Source organism: Hyperoodon ampullatus (assembly GCF_949752795.1).
Source record: "Hyperoodon ampullatus genome assembly, chromosome: 13".
NCBI lineage: Eukaryota > Metazoa > Chordata > Mammalia > Artiodactyla > Ziphiidae > Hyperoodon > Hyperoodon ampullatus.
This window is the reverse complement of record NC_136926.1, coordinates 6,265,494-6,281,512: the sequence shown is the minus strand read 5'-3', so window position 1 is coordinate 6,281,512 and position 16,019 is coordinate 6,265,494. Positions and strand designations below refer to the sequence as shown.

Genomic DNA, 16,019 nt, shown 5'->3' with positions numbered 1-16,019 from the left:
GAAAGGCAGAGGAAGACAAGATCCAGGGAAGGGGGGCGACGGATGGACAAGGTCCTGCTGTACAGCACAGGGAGCTCTATTCAACATCCTGTGATAAATCATACTGAAAATTAAAAAAGAACGTACATATATGGATAACTGAATCACCCTGCTGTAGAGCAGTAGTTAATACAATGCTATAAACCAACCATACGTCAATAAAATAAAAAACAAATCAAGGGGGATGGAGGCCCAGAAGGAGGCAGGGGGAGACTCAGAGATGCGGACCGATACGGAAGAGGACGGAAGGCTCACCCCCAAGCACCCCCTTCCCCTCGGCCCTTTCCCCACAACTCCCAACGCACAGCAGCGTGTAGCAGCTGGGGCCTGCGGGGGTCACAGACAGGCCCCGGAGAGCCCATCAGGCCCGTGCACTTGCTTGCCCCCCAGCCGGGTGTACAGCAAGATCAACTTTTCTGGGGAGGGGTCCCCCGACTTGCTCGTATTCTCAGCCGCATCCAAACTCTTACCAAAAGCTTACACACTGATGACTGGGAGCCCCGCCCCATCCAGCCTCCAGGAGGTGTGGTACCTGTGGGCCACCAGGACCCCAACCTCAGGAAAAAGACAAAGAGGAGGGCACTCCAGGCCCTGATGGACGAGGAAGCTCCCCCAACACACGCCTCCCAGGGGCTGAAGGGCCTGAAATCAACCTGCCCTGGGGACCCCATGGGGAGTCACTCTCTGCTCCCTAACCCCCCGCAAACAGACACCACTGCCTCAGAGACCCACCTCCCAGCGGCTGTCGGAGTCTGCCAGCACACCTCATCCCCAGGTGGACCAGGGTCCCCAGGCCTTGCAGTGATTTCCAGCAGGAGGTCGGCATCCCCACTACCTGGTCTCAAGTCGGAGATGCTGATGGGCCTGCATGGTCCCTCTTCACCTGTGGACCCCAGCCAAGCTCAGCCCTGTCTCCACCCATCTCCTGACAAGGAAAGGCCACGCCCACTTCCAGGAGGGTCAGTGAGGGGACCCTCGGCTCCCTGGGTCATTCTGGTCTCGCCTCCCATCGGCCAGGCCTCCCGCCTCGAGGTCTCGATACTTAACATCAGTCTCCCCCCTCCCCAGCAGGACGGGTGCTGGGGGTCCTCAGTCACACAGGCTGAGACCACAACCCCTCATTCCACAGCAAGGTGTCTCTGAACAAATCTCAGATGGTCTCAGCCTCAGTTTCCTCATCCGAATAATGGGAGCAGTAGCATTGTGCTTTATCTCCTCAGTCATTCAGCAAATGTTTACTGAGCACCTACTATGCGCTGGGCACTGTTTTGGGCCCTGGGGACATAGAGGTGAGCAAGACAAAGTCCCCAGCCCTCATGGAGGTGACGCTTAGAGGGGCCACTCTGACAATAAGCAAGATAATCAAGATAATCCTGGAGTCAGGAACGTACATGGAGGGGGGGATAGTGACTGGAGGAGGGGAGGGTGTGGCTATTTTAGATTCAAGGGTGCAGACAAGTCTCTCAGAGATGGCCGCGAGCTGATACCTTGATCACCAGGAGGACCCAGCTGTGGGCGATCCAGAGGGAGATGCACTCCTGGCAGAGGGCACTGGGAGTGCAAAGGCCCTAAGGTGGGAACAAACTCAGAGTGTCTGAACAACAGACAGAAGACCCATGTGGCTGGAGAGTGCTGGGCAGGGACAGAGGGGAGCAACAGGGAGGAGGAGGGCAGCTGAGAGGTTGGCAGGGCCGGCTGTACAGGGCCTTGTGGGTCGGGGCAATGGAGGGGGTTTGGACTTGGAGACGGCAGCCGAGAAGGCCAAGAAGCAATGACAGCCCAGAGCAATGAACCCACTAGCACTGAGGTCTTGGTCTCTAACACCATTCTCCAATAAAAGGAGCCATTTCTCAGGACTTCCCTGGCAGTCTGGTGGTTAAGACTCCGTGCTTCCAGTACAGGCAGCGCGGGTTCGATCCCTGGTCGGGGAACTAGAATCCCACATGCTGCACGTGCAGCACGGACAAAGGAAAACAAAAAAAAGAGCCATTTCTCCCTGGAGGAATGGCTGCATCCAGAGCTGCGGCAGGAAATATACAAGATGAGCCCAGAACATTTTTAAGTAAAGAAAGAGTTTCCGAGGGCCAAAGCTGGAACAATTTGAGAGGCAAAATAAATAACGCTAGTACTAGATTATAGCCCGAAGAATAAAATAAATAACCACGCATCCACACGGATATAAATAAATGACCGAATAAATAAATAAAGGAGGGAGAAGGGACAAATGTTCCTTACAGAATTCCAATTAATGAACGTAGAAGGACTGAGGGAAGTTGAAAATCACTATTAGAGAGCACGGTGCTAATTACTGCAGGCTAGACCCTTGCGTGAACGTTAAATCAGCTGGCAAAACTTTGAGGAGAGCGAGGAAATTTGCATAGCCTCGAAGCATTTCCCCCAAATATTTACTAATCATTGTGGCAGTTTAACTTGTGTCCACAAATTCTTTGATATTCCCCCTCCAGGAGGTGTAGCTGGACTCCCCTCCCCTTGACAGTAGGCTGGATGGTGACTTGCTTCTAAAGCACAGAGTAGGGAAGCAAAACACAGCAACTCAACGGTGGAGACACGGCTAACACCTCCCTGAGCAAGGGGGCAAGGTCAACGCCACCTGTAGTGACACAAACACCTCCAGTCAGGGTGTCGGGTGCTCTTACCAAAGTGTTGTGATGGGAAGGGCACTCCCTTACCTCTGTGGGACTCTTCCCCCAAATCCACAAGCCCAGCAGCCTCCTGAGAAAATATCAGACACACCCAAATTGTGGGACATTCTGCAGAATCCCTGACCAGTCCTCTTCAAAAGGGTCAGGGTCAGGAAGATTGAGGAAGACTGAGAAATTATCACAGACTGGAGACCAAGGGGACATGAGGACGCAATGCACAGCAGGAACCTGGGTCAGATCTTGGACCAGAAAAAGGACATTAGTGGGAAAATTGGGAAAATCCAAAGGAAGTCTGTGGTTTAGCTAATAGGACTGTACCGCTGTCCCTTTCGCAGTTTTGATAAATGTACCTTGTTCGTGTCACATATTCGCATTGGGGGATGCTGGGTGGAGGGTATACGGGGAATTCTTAGTACGGTCCATGGGTTCCACGTCCCCAGATATGGGGCCGACTGCACTGTGCCATTTTATATAAGGAACTTGAGCATCGCGGATTTTGGTATCCACGGGGTTCCTGCAACCAACCCCCCTCACTGTACTACCTTGGCAACTCTTCTGTACATCTAGCTATTTTAAAATAAAGACTTGAAAAAAAAAAAAAGAGGGACAAGACCTATGTTGAAATGCCATAGTGAGATCAAAGACAATTTACTTTAGAGCTTGCAGGGGGCTTGGTGTATGTTATGAATTGAAATGTGCCCCCCCAAAAAAAGATGTTGGGGTCCTGACCCCCCACCCCCAATACCTTAGAATGTGGCCGCATCAGGAAATCAGGTCATTTCAGAGGTCATCAAGTTAGCAGGAGGTCAAGAGGGTGGCCCTGATCCCGTATGACTGGTGTCCTTATAAAAAGGAGAAATTTGGACAGAGAGGCAGATACACACAGAGGGAAGATGACATGAAAAGACACAGTGAGAAGGCCACATGAAGACGGAGGACTGGAGTGAAGTGTCTACAGGCCAAGGATCGCCAAGGAAGCCAGCAAACACCAGAAGCTGGAAGACACACGGAAGGATCCTCCCCTAGCGTCTGCAAGAGATCAAGGCCCTGCCGATACCTGGATTCCCGACTTCTGGCCTCCAGAGCTGAGAGAAAATGAATTGCTCTAGTTTTTAGGCACCCAGGTTGTTGTGACAGGTTCTGGCAGCCCGAGGAAACTTGCACAGCCTGTAACAGCTTCAACAAGCACGGTGCTGTGGCTTCGAGCTGAAGAGGCCTCGGTGAGGGCAAAGACTCGTGCGGGCAGAGGTGATGCACGGAGCCGCCTCTGTTCCCCACAGCTACCAGAGGGCACGAATTCTCCCTTGCTGATCCGGGTTTCCTTCCAAAGCAAGCACCGTGACTGGCACCCAGAAGCATCCGCTTACTGCCAAAGAGGACAAATGTCAAGTCCACAGGTTGCAAATGGGCGCAGTCCACCAAGCGGAGCCAGCTCGTGAGACTGTTGTGTTTGGACTGCGGTGCTGTCTAAAAAATCTGAATTTGTTGCCAGTATTGAGAATCAGAAGCTGCTGCATAAAAAGCTCAACATAAAGCTTCTCTTTAAAAAAAAATCAGGCAGTCTGGCCACGCTCCCTCGTGGCTACAGACAAGGAACCAAGAACTAACTGCCCCTTTAAAAGCGTGAGGAGCTCACCACTCACCCCGGTCCTCACCACTCCCTACCGCCTCCCACCAGCCCTTTCCCCTCTAATTTTGTTCCCGCCCCGGAGGCATGCATCTGGGTGGTTCGCAGGCCCCTAGACATCTGGTTTGGGGTGACCACTTGTCCAACATTCTTCTGGCAAACACTTTTTGAGTGTTTATTTTGTTCCAAGAAGTGTTTAGGTATTGCAGCTGCTAACGGCATACTGCAGACAAATCTTCTCTGCTGAGATTGTCCAAAAATAGGGAACAGAGTCCAGAGGGCTCTGGAAGGACCGACAGACCAGCAATGTGACGAGTTTGCCGGTGGAGGCATTTATAGGGTGCAAAGGATATCTCAATCTCCTGGAGAAGGCAGGGTTTAAAAAAGCACAGCCTGTCAAGAAATATAGGCCTTGTCGGCTGACACTGAACTAAAGGGAGAAATGAGAACCAGAAAGGAGGAAAAAGGAGATGGAGAGTCTGTGGATGTTCGAGGAGAGTCTGGCCAGGCCCTGGGTAGGACTGGCCCTGGGGTCTATGGAGTTCTGAAAAAGGAAAGTGTGGGGGCAACCAGGGGAGGCTTCCTGGAGGAGGTGAGGTTTGAGATGAAGCTTGGGAGAAGTAAAGGAATGGGGTGGGCAGAGGGAAATGAGGCGAATACTGGGTTCTGGGGGAGTAAGGGTGACAGTGAATTTGGAGGGAGTGAGGAGGGGCGTTCAGGGAGAGCCAGACCCCCGACTGTGGGGGAAGCAGCCCACGCAGGGCCCTGAATGCTTTGGGAAAAGCCTGTCAGACCGGGGTGACCGATGGTCCAACACATGCTTACCAGGGGCCAAGCACTTTTCCCATGCAAAATGACTCCAGGGAGATCAACTTACTGACAAGCTAAGTGATGTGACTTGCCCGAGGTCACCGGGCTAGCGACGGGCAGAGTCCGGACTGCAGACCCGGGAGAGGGAAGCAGCGTGGGTGTGCAGATCGGGCTGGTCTAGGAGTTTGGCTGTGAGGCCCTGGGGAAGTTATTTCACATCTCTGAACCTCCAGAGCAAGACCACAAGGACCTGTTCACAGTAACCTGGGGCCTGAGCACCCTTTCCCTCTGCACGGCCCCAGGGCATCAGCCAGCCCTCAACGAGGGCTGAGGAGGGGAACAATCAGTCTGAAGACAAGAAAATCGGGAAGGAAGAGCTACCAGGAGCTAGCAGGCTTCCAGGCCCCGAGGGCACGAGAGGACACCAGGTGAAGGGGTGGCCACGGCAGAACACACAGGAGCCTGAACCATCACCACTGCGTCAATCCCATGTCCTTTCACCGAATCACCTGTGGGTTCCCCAACCCAGTGAATTCAGCTCCGAGCTCTCCCGGCAGGTCCGGCCTGCAGAGAGGGGGCCAGTCCCTCCACGGAGCACGGGCTGATGCAGCTCTGGGGTTGCCCACCCCATCTCCTGCCCTTTCCCCTGCTTCCCAAAGCCTGGGAGGTCTGAAGAGCCAGCCCCGAGGCCTGGGGCTAAGACCCCACAGCGAGTCACCCGCCTCCCCCATCCCCGACCCCGCCGGGAGCAGGGGTGGCCATCCCCACACCTCCCGAAGAGGCAGGTGGCAGAGGACAGCAGTTGAGGTGGGTACAGGTGACTTCAACACATCAGCAATTGCCAGTGCAGCAGGAAGTCAAGCGTGAAATTAACTTTAACTCCGCGGCCCCAGCGCGCAAACACTGAGAAATTAAAGTGACAGGGCAAGGTCCCTTGGGGAGGGGATAACCTTCCACCTGGCGGCAATTACAGCAGCCAGAGAGAGGCTGGGAGGCGCGGCTGGGGTGACCTGGTGAAGCTCTGCACCCTGAGAAGCAGCCCCAGCCTGTTCTGTCTTATTGTCCTCATCAAGCTGTCTTTCTATCACAGGCGTATTTATTTATTGTCTGTCTGCAGCACCAGAATGGCAGGCCTCGTCCACTGCTGTCTCCCCAGGGCCCAAACAGCAGCTGGCACAGAGCAGGTGCTCATAAATATTTGAATATTTGAATGAATGACTGAGGGATACCTCTTGGTCTCTGTTGATAAAGTAAAAAGAACAAAAATCACTGAACACTTCCTACACGCATGACACCAAGCTCAGCACTTCAGGGCTAGTAATTCATTGAATCTTCAGCAACCCATCTCACAGATGGGGCAACCGAGGCACTGGTAGTAAGTGACTGGCCACACGAGCCAGATGCTTGGGGCTCTCAACATGCCCCCGGCCCATCGGCTCCCCCAAATCCAATCAAATCACTTCTCAGCATAAACTTCATCGTTGGCCTCCCTTCTCACAAATAATAAAACCCAAACTCCTCACCAGCTCTGGGTGATCTGGCTAGCACCTTCCTCTCCCTCACCAACCCCCTCGGGACATACCCGCCTGCTCTGTCCAGCCCCAGGGCCTTTGCACTGCCTCTTCTACCTCCCTGGGGGGCCTACACTCCAGCTGCTGCACAGTCCCCGAATGTTCCCTCAACTGTTAGGTCCTGCCCTGATCTCCCTGGCTAAAGTCCCCCCTTACTTTCTCTCCCATCACCCTGTTTGCCATTTTCACAGCATTTTTTAAAGTAAATGACTGCACTAACTTAATGATGACCACACTGAAATTAAAATTACAGAAGTGATTATGATTTCAGAGGCAAACTATGAAAAAAAATTAAAAGTTCTAAGAAGAAATCAGTTCAAATAACTTGCTTACAGATACATTTTTCTAACATAAAGCTGACCACTTATAACAGGAAAAAAATCTTAAAATTATTTACCTCTATGTTTTACACTTAAACATCTGTTCATCCGTGACTTAGATTTGGAACAAATTTCACTAGGCGGTTATTTACATAGCCAAAATGTACTCTAGTAGACCAGAGCCATCCTCTGATGAAGATTACAGGATATAAAAATAGGGCGTTGGTTCAATAAGCTTATAGTTGTATTCTACTTAGAGATGTAGCAGTATCTTGTTTGCTAGTATTATTTGTATGGATAACTTTTTCCTTTGTTGTTTGGATTCTATGGCCGTTTTTATAGCCTGAAATCATCCACATTATTCAGCTTAAAATATTACTCATTTTTAGTTTAGTGAAAAAACTTATGTAAAAGTTTCAGTGTAATAATATTGCTATCAAAATTGTTATGCTGAAAGGAAAAATAAAACTAGGTATATTAAAGCATAAAGAGCTTAAGATAGCTATGTGACCACAGTATTTTTTATTAGCTGATGTTGTCTTATTAACTCACTTGTTTTCTGTCTCCCCTGCTAGATAAAACTTAATGAAAGTATGGGTAACTTCGTCTTGTTCACAGCTGAACCCTAAGGTCCCTAGAACAGGGCCTGGCACATAGTAAGTGTAGTAAGCGTGTATTGAACGAATGAATGTTCCCAGCAGGTTTGCCCAGATGAGAACACCTCACCCCCATCCCCTAAACCAGCTGTGACAGGCCCGAAAGGCCCCCTGGTCCTCACCTAACATCCATCTGGGCCTCCCCCACCCCCAGCAGTTGTCCCCACGATGAGGCAGGTCCCAGGAAGCTTATAAAGACTACGGTGGCCTGATTGGAAAATAAACCATGTAAAGTTGAGAGGGATTTGGTACCTGAGCAGCGAACACACTCTAAGGCCAGACAAAAGCACAGGCCACAGCGGACACAGAAAGCCTAGCACTACACCAGCGCTCCCAGTACAGGACACTCCGCAGCCCCTGCCAGCCACAGGCTGAGTGACGGCCGGCAATACAGGTGAAGCATCCTCACAGGCAGGTGCTCTCGAGCCCAGATGGGCCAAGGACCTTGCTGGCAACACGGGATTGTCTAGGTTGCTCCATCAGCGACTCGAGGGTGGGTGGCCGTGTTGGTCACCAGAGCCTAGACTAGTCACTCGAGTCCAGAAACTGCACCAGAAGGGACCTCCGCAACAACTAGTCCAGCGCCAGGGGAGCTTGAAAACCATCGGGGGGTTTGCATGCCTCCAGGGATGGGGAGCTCACTGTTGCACGTCCACCCTGCAGTTCCACCCCAAGGAAGCTCAGACAATCAGACCAAACTGGACTGCCCGCTGGACCAGCTAAGCCCCGCCCTCCTGAGGTCACACAAAAATGAACCTTGAACAGTTCAATGACTGTGATCCCGAAGGGTCTGCCTCTAAGCTAACAGTCCCGGAGTGCTCGCAGCCACATGTTCCTCAAGGGGCAAGACCCCTTTTACCTTTGGGGCTCCTGGAAAACAACATGAGGTAATATCCCCTCCTCAGCCAAGGAGGCTATGCTCCCACTAATGCATCCCAAGAGAAAAGCCAGCCCCCTTCCGGCAGCCACACCTGGCTCCCAGCTTTACCACATAAAGTCACTGGTCTCCAGCACAGTCCGGCTGTCCCTCTACCAGCTCTGCCAGCTCGGCCCACACCAACTGTGGGGGGCACTTCACTGATAGTTTTTCGCTTCTAGCATCCATCTGGGAAAAGGCGCCCCCTCACTGGGATACGTCATGTTGGCCACTCCAAAGCCTCTGGGTCTGGATTAGTGCTCCCAGCTGCTCCACGCTGGGCTGCGCCACAGATGGACACCCTGTGCAGACCACAGGACGGTCCCGAATATGCATACATCAGAGGCCAAACCATGGGCCCTGCTTGCTCCATGGCCGCCCCCGTCACCTTGAGCTCACTTTCCTCCGCCCGGCAACATCCTCCTGCTCAAACAGCCCTCCTCCTCTATCTCTCCAGAGCTGTGCGTGCAGCTTACCCACCCTCCCCGACCCCAGGTCTGTTTCCCAAAGCTTCACGGGGCCACTCCCTCTGCCCCTCCCCTGGCCTCGCAGGCCTCACCATCCTAGGCCCAGAACTCTCGCCCAGATTGCCCCCTTCCATTCCCTCCTCCAGCACCTGGCCCTGGCTGGGAGCCTACTGGGAACTGAGAACCCACATCCCACCCGAGGCCCCCACCCCGCTGTGCATCTGCACGGCTGCCCACAGGTACTCACATTTTGATGTTCTCATGATACTGCCTGGTGTCGGAGGGCTGGTTGTACAATGGCTGCAAGGAAAGAGACAGGGAGGCACGTCGGAGCCGGGCCTGGGCTGTGGGCAGCCGGTGCGAGCTGGGCCGGCTACTACCCCACTGCAGAGCCCTGGGACCCCTCAGCCACAGCGCTCCAGGCCCTGGCACCAGTGAGCCATCCACTGGTGTGGGAACCAGCTGCCGGCAGGCATGAAACGGAACACGGGGACCCAGCCCTCAGCCCCGCCGAGGAACAGGCTGTAACGCTCTGGGCACAGCTGTGGGTACCATGAGCCCTCACCGCAGTGGCTGCCATGGCTGCTCTGCGGGGCACGGGGCAGGGATGGCCTGAGCACCCAGGGACAAGCACACACATCCCAGGGAAGCTGAGATCAGCAATGGTCTTGAACAGGGAAGACCGCCAAAGCACTGTGAGATGCCCGTCACCACCGCTGACCGGCAGAAGACAAAACAGCCAAATAGTGCCAGGGGTTGGTGAAGACGTGAGGAGACTGGAAGGCGTGCACATGGCTGATAGAAATGTACACAGGTACACGTGCGCCGGAGATGGGAAAAGATGAAGATGCGTGTGCCCTACGACCCCCTTCCCCTACCACAGAAGCCCTGGAAGCAGTCGGGCACTGTGTCCCGCCAGGGGATGGACGCCGGAATGCCCGGACCGCGTTGTTCATAACAGTAACGCATTAGAAGCAAGTGTCCACCTCCAGAAAGAGGAAGAAATAAGTTAGGACGCGTTTACGCCTCGAAGACGACACAGCAGTGAGAAATGAATGGACTGGGCGCACGTGCAGCAACAAATCTGCAAATGAAAAGGAGGAAGTTGCTGCTGTGTCTGCGATGGGGCAAGAGCTGAGCTGGATGTCGTGTGAGCTCCCGGCTGGACGGCAGCGCCGCCGTTAGGGGCTAACCCCGGGGTTCGCATCCCGGCTCTGCCACTGTCCAGCTGTGTGTCTCTGGGTGAGCTACTTAAGCCATCTGTGCCCCAGGTTTTCATCTGTAAATGGGGTTAAACTCAGAGAGTTGTTGTGAAGATCAAAGGAGGTAATGCGTGCAAAGCCCTCAGCCCAGCGCCTGGCCGACTGAGAGGTCCAAGACGTCTCAGGGTCATTATCACCATCAGGGTGCAGTGACTGCATTCATGGAAGCCATTTTTCCTGTCCCTCCCACCGTACCCACACACGCCCTTGCTTTGGCCAATGGGACAGATGCAAACGTCATGAAAGCAGACGAGGCGTTTCTGCTCTTTCTTCCTCTCTTGTTCGCCTGCCCCTTCCAACCCCCGTCAAGAGACCACGTGTAGCCTGGCAGAGAGCTGCATGGAGGACAGCAGCACCATCCCAGCAAAACCGTGAGCCGCCAGCTGACCTCCCAGCTGCCCACGGATGTGAGTGAGCTGAGCCCAGTCGAGAGAAACTGCTCAGCTGACTTCTACACTCGTGGAAAACAGCAAAAGGTTGTTGTTTCAAACCACTGTATTTGGGGCTGGTTTGTTACACAGCAGTCGCTGACTGATACAATTACCATCCCCATTTTACAGGTGAGAAAATCTAGTCCCTGAGAGGTTAAAACATTTGCCTCTGGCTGGTAAGAGATGAGGCATCCCGCCTCTCAGCTCCAGCCCTGGAGGAAGGAGTTGGCCCTTTCTCTGCTTGCTCCCTTCTCTGCATGTCCCCCTCTTTATGGCTCCGTGTGTCTCTTTTTGTGTTGCCCTCTCTTCCCTTCCCTCTCCCCGCCTTCCCTCTCTCTGTCTCACACACCCACACAGGTAGCAGGAGCCTCCCAGACAGCCAAGGATGACTGTGGTACAAAAACCAGGTACAGAGTGTGACGGGTCAGGCCGGGCAGGTGAAGATGGAGACGTGGTGTCCTGAAGCCTCAGGGCAGGGCCCCGGGGTGAGGGAAGGGGGCATGTCAGGCCCCACCCTTGAACTTCTCCCTGAGCATGGACCTGAATACACCTCCTGACATCATCCCAGCCGATGGGGACCGCCCACAAGCAGCATGGCCACAGGTCCAACCTGCCGTGTCCCCAGGGACAGGCCTCCTGCTCTCTGTGGACAGGGCGGGGTCCTCAAGGAGGGGCCTCTGCTGCCCTGGGAATCGCAGGCAGCCTTGGCTGAGGACAATGGCACCTCTCTCCCGGTGTCCCCCAGGTTCCCTCCATGACAATTCACCATTACTCAGGCAATTGCAGGCCCCAAGTCCAGCTGCTCCCCCTGGGATCGAGATGCCGCCTCGTGGCTAGCACAGGCCATGTCCCACCACACTGGGTCAGATGCCCTTCCAAGGTGCTTGGCTCAAAATGGGGAGGTTTCCCCACCCCCACTCCGGGTGTCTGAACAGGAAGGCAGCAGGAGAGACCACCGTCAGACTGACTGCAAAACTTCCCAGCCAGAGAGGGGCAAGACGTTACTGCACATGGTGGAGAGCCCACATCTCAGGACAGCAAGGAGCCCTACAAAGACGCCTGTGCTGAATTCCAGGGCATCAAATGCCCGTGTTTAACCCCAGGTGACTCTGCGTCTGGTCCTTTACGTTCCTCACAAGCCAATAAAACACAGGCCGGGCGGGAATGAGTATGGCTTAAAGGTTCAGTTTCTAGGAACAGATGCACCCCAATTTCACTAGCTGTGAGACCTTGGACACGTGCCTTCAACACTCCAGGACTCGGTTTTCTCATATGGAAAATGGGTATAGAGCAAATAGGACCTACCTCACTGGGCTTTCGAGTGGCCCAGGAAATGTCAGACTTGGTGACTCAACTGCTTTTTTTTGCTTTTAAAGATGGCAAAGTCTCCACGGTCTAAGGAGGCCAGGAGGGGCTGAAGGACCACATAGAGGGACCCCGGGTGCCAGTGATGGGCGGGGGGCGGGTGGGGCGTCCCGTTTCTACAACATGGGATGGGCCAGAACAGGGGAGACTGGCTTCTGGGAGGGCAGCGGGGTCCCAGCCCGCCTCTGACCCGCTAAACTCGCAGGGGAAGGAATCACTTTCACCCTCCAGCCCCGCTGGGTAAGAGGAAGACACAGCACCCTGCCCCTCCAGGTGGCCTTCAGCAAAAGGCCAGGAAGAAGTCAGAGAACACTGTGGGGTGTGCTGCCTCTGACCAGAGGGGCTGTCCCCCAAGGAGGCACTCGCTGGGCATTCTTCGAGGTGCACTGAGACCTGGGCGGGAAGGGAAGGCTCTGGGCCCAGGGCGGCCTTGGCTGGCTGTTTGTTGCCATGGTGACGGGCTGGGTGAGGAAGGATCATGACACCTCCTTGGCTGGTGCACTGCTGAGGGCAGGGCAGGGCCAGAGGGCGTCCCCCGTAACGCCCCTCCTCGCTACCTGCAGGCAGGGGAACGCCCAGGGCCAGGCAACGCCTAGGCGTGTCCCCAGTTAGTGGCCACGCGCCCACCTTGGCCTTCACACCCACAGCAGCTTTCTCTGCTACCTCCCAGGTCTCCAGCCCCTGCCAAGGGGACACGAGACCTAAGAGGGAAAGTCCCTGCCGCCGACCCCACAGGAGTGAGGCTGGGGGGCCTAGGGTACCTGCAGGAAGGCCCGCCCCCTCCATGCCTCCATTTCCTCCTCTAGAAATGGGGGCGCAGCCAAATAATCGGAGGGAGAAAGAGAGCACAAAGGGGAGGATGTGCCAGCTTGTAGGGCCCCAGACAGAAATGACTAAGAAAGAGAAGCTGGGTCTCGGGGAGAAGGAAGGAGGGTCCCCTCCAGACCTGACGGCAGGCAGCCGGCGGGGGGCCGAGAAGAACCAGGTGGACGAACTGCTAGAAACGGAGTGTCTGCGCTGGCCCTCAGCCCTCTGGTGACACGGCGTTCTTAAAATAACACCTCTGAACAGGAAGGAAACCAGTACTCAAAGCGGCAGGGCGAGGAGGTGGGGGATGGGGCTGCCCACACCCTCCCCCCGCTGCTCGCTCGGGGCCAGGCCTGGTCCCCAGGGCGCAGGGATGGAGGGCCGGGCTGCGCAGAGCCCCGCCTGGAGCCGTCCGCGCTGTTCATCACCTTCCTCTCCCACGCGGGTTTCTCCTGGGCCCAGGCCTCCCCCCGAGCGAGGTCACAGAGCGCCCATCACTGTCTTCCTCGGCTGGCTGTTCCCTGGGCTGCAGGTGGGAGAGACCTCCAGGGAACTGGATTCCCCGGGGTGCAGCCCAGTGACCCGAGACCCGGCGTGAGCAGCACCAGGCCCTTCCTCCCGGCCTGAGCTCAGACTCCTGGGTGGCACGAAGCAGGCCCTGCTGAGGGCGCGCCTCAGGGCTGCCTCTGCTTGGAGGACGCCTCTGGTCCGTCGGGCCTTGTGGTAACCAAGACAGAGGGCAGACCAGTGCAGAAGTGGTCAGCCACAACCCCATGGGCTCAGCACACCTCCCCGCTTCATCTCGTGCTGTGTGACCCTGGGCAAGGCCCTGCCCTCTCTGAGCCTCTCCTAGGACATGGATGGTGACACTTCCACAAGGCCTGACACACAGCAGGTGCCCTGTCAGTGTGAGGCCCCTCTCCAGCCCCACTGAAGGCCACCAAGCCAAGAGCCTACCGACTTCTAGAGTACTCCGGTGACAGCTACGCAGCGCCCCCAGACCTCGGCCTCCTGCGCCACCAGCCTTGAGGAAGCCTCTACTGTGAGACCACCAAGCAGAGGACAGCCTGCTCGCCCCCGAAGACCCAGGAAAGAATCACTGAAATTGTGAGCCCAGCAGACGCCCTGCTGTTCTCAGCGGCTCCCTTCACACTCCAACCCCCTACTCAGGAGCCTCCAGGACTACTTAGGTCAGGAAATGGGAGAGGGAGAGCCTCCAGGTCTGGAAATGGTTGGGTGACGCCTCTAGTCCTGCCAGCCCCACTGGCAAGAAAGGGAAACCGAGGTGAGCAGCAGCTTACTGGTGGGAATGGAAAACAGTGGAGCGACTCTGGAAAACCGTCTGGCAATTAATTCCTCAAGAGACTAAACACAGAATTAACATGATCCAGCAGGTCCAGGCCGAGGTATCTACCCAAGAGAAAGGGAAACACACATCCACATGGAAACCTGTACATGAACGTTCGCAGCCACTTCCTTTGTAATGTCCGAAAGCTAAACCAACATAACGCCCACCAATGAATAAACAGATAAACTAAATGGGGTCCATCCGTACAGTGGAATACGATTCAGCCATAAAAAGGAATGAAACACCAACACAGGCTACCTCATGGATGAACCTTAAGAACAGGATGCTGAGTGAGAGAAACCAGACACAAAAGGCCACGTATTGTATGATTACACTGATACGAAATGTCCAGAATAGGCAAAAACCCATAGAGACAGAAAGCAGATTAGTGGTTGGTTGGGAGGGAGGGGGAGAGGAAGGAGCGGGGTGGGAGGTGGGGGGATGGGAGATAAGGAGGTGATAGTTCAGGGAACAAAGTTCTTTTTGAGATGGTGAAATGTTCTCCAATCGATTGTGGAGATGGCTGTGCGCATCTGTGAATATACAAAAACCCACTAACTTGTACTCTTTAAATGGGTGAATTGTATGGCATGTGGATTACATCTCAATAAAGCTACTTAAATTTTTTTTAAAAGAGGCTGCTAGAGACATCCCAGAAAGCATGCCCAAAGGGAAGCAAGGCCGCAGGCTGGGAGCCTGTCACCCATCCCAGGAGAGGCACTGGGCCCCGCCCCTGAGCCGTAGGAGCCCCCCCACTCCCTGTCTGGCTCTGCCGCCTGAGAGGACCTGGGAGCAATAAGAGGCCAGCTGCTCACAGCTCCTCAGCGGCCTAAGCAGACGGACCCCAGGCTGAGGAGCAGCTGTCACTGCAGAAGAAACTCCGGAGCAAACAGCTCTGCCTTCCCAAGGGTCCACGACACTGAGCGCTCACCACAGGCCAAGTGCCGCGTCAGTGAGCCTTTTCCCCGCACCAGTTCATCGCTCCCTCATCAAGATCCTCGGCTTCCCCATTTCACAGATGAGAAAACCGAGTGCCTTTCCCAAGGCCACTCGGCAAACACATGGTGAAGCCAAGTTTAAAATGAGGCTCCAGACGCGTCAGATTTTTTCCCACCCCGCAGCCTGCACATGCACACACGCACGGGGATCCCTCGCTTCCATCCTATGTGCGTGTCCCCACGCGCTGCCCCCGTGGCTCTGCACCGCCCCGCTCAGTGGGACAGTGACAGTCCCAGGCAGGTGGGCACTCTGGCCATTTCTCCCAGGACTCCAAGGCCACCAGCCGGGAGTTCCGGTGCTCCCTTGTTTCCTATCTCTGGTGACACGTAGGGTGACGGGTGCCTGAGAGAGAAAAGGCCCGAGTCTGCTTCCCAGCTCTGCTGCTGACATGGCAGCTTCCCATCAGTAAAATGATACCGACAACAGTAATAATAACAACAAGGGCAAGTGCTAACACTCAGCACTTACTCTCCATCAGGCTTTCCAAAACTCAGCATGGTTAGTCTTCACTACAACCCAGTGGGATGTGTGTTATTATTAGTCCCAGTTTACAGATGAGGAAACTGAGGCACAGAGAGGTTAAGACACCTGCTATTAAGTAGCAGATCTGAGAGCCGAACTCAGAGGATCGGGCCCAGAGTATGGGCTTTCCACGATAAACTACAGGCCAAATGGGTTGGATTCCAGCTGGTGAATCTTGCAGCCCGACTGGCTGGGCTTGGGAGCACAGCTGGAGCG

The 16,019-nt window shown here is 54.9% G+C and overlaps 1 protein-coding gene across 4 annotated transcripts in view; it reads right to left on the bottom strand.

Moving 5' to 3' along the window:
• NCOR2 (nuclear receptor corepressor 2) overlaps positions 1–16,019 on the bottom strand; it is a gene marked incomplete at its 5' end in the record, with an annotated part of 153,266 nt that overhangs the window by 105,530 nt on the left and 31,717 nt on the right. For all 4 annotated transcript variants that reach the window (XM_079718205.1, XM_079718207.1, XM_079718206.1 and 1 more), the window contains one exon: positions 9,317–9,369. In XM_079718205.1, coding sequence (XP_079574331.1) covers positions 9,317–9,369 — 53 coding nt within the window. The remainder of the gene's footprint in view (positions 1–9,316; positions 9,370–16,019) is intronic.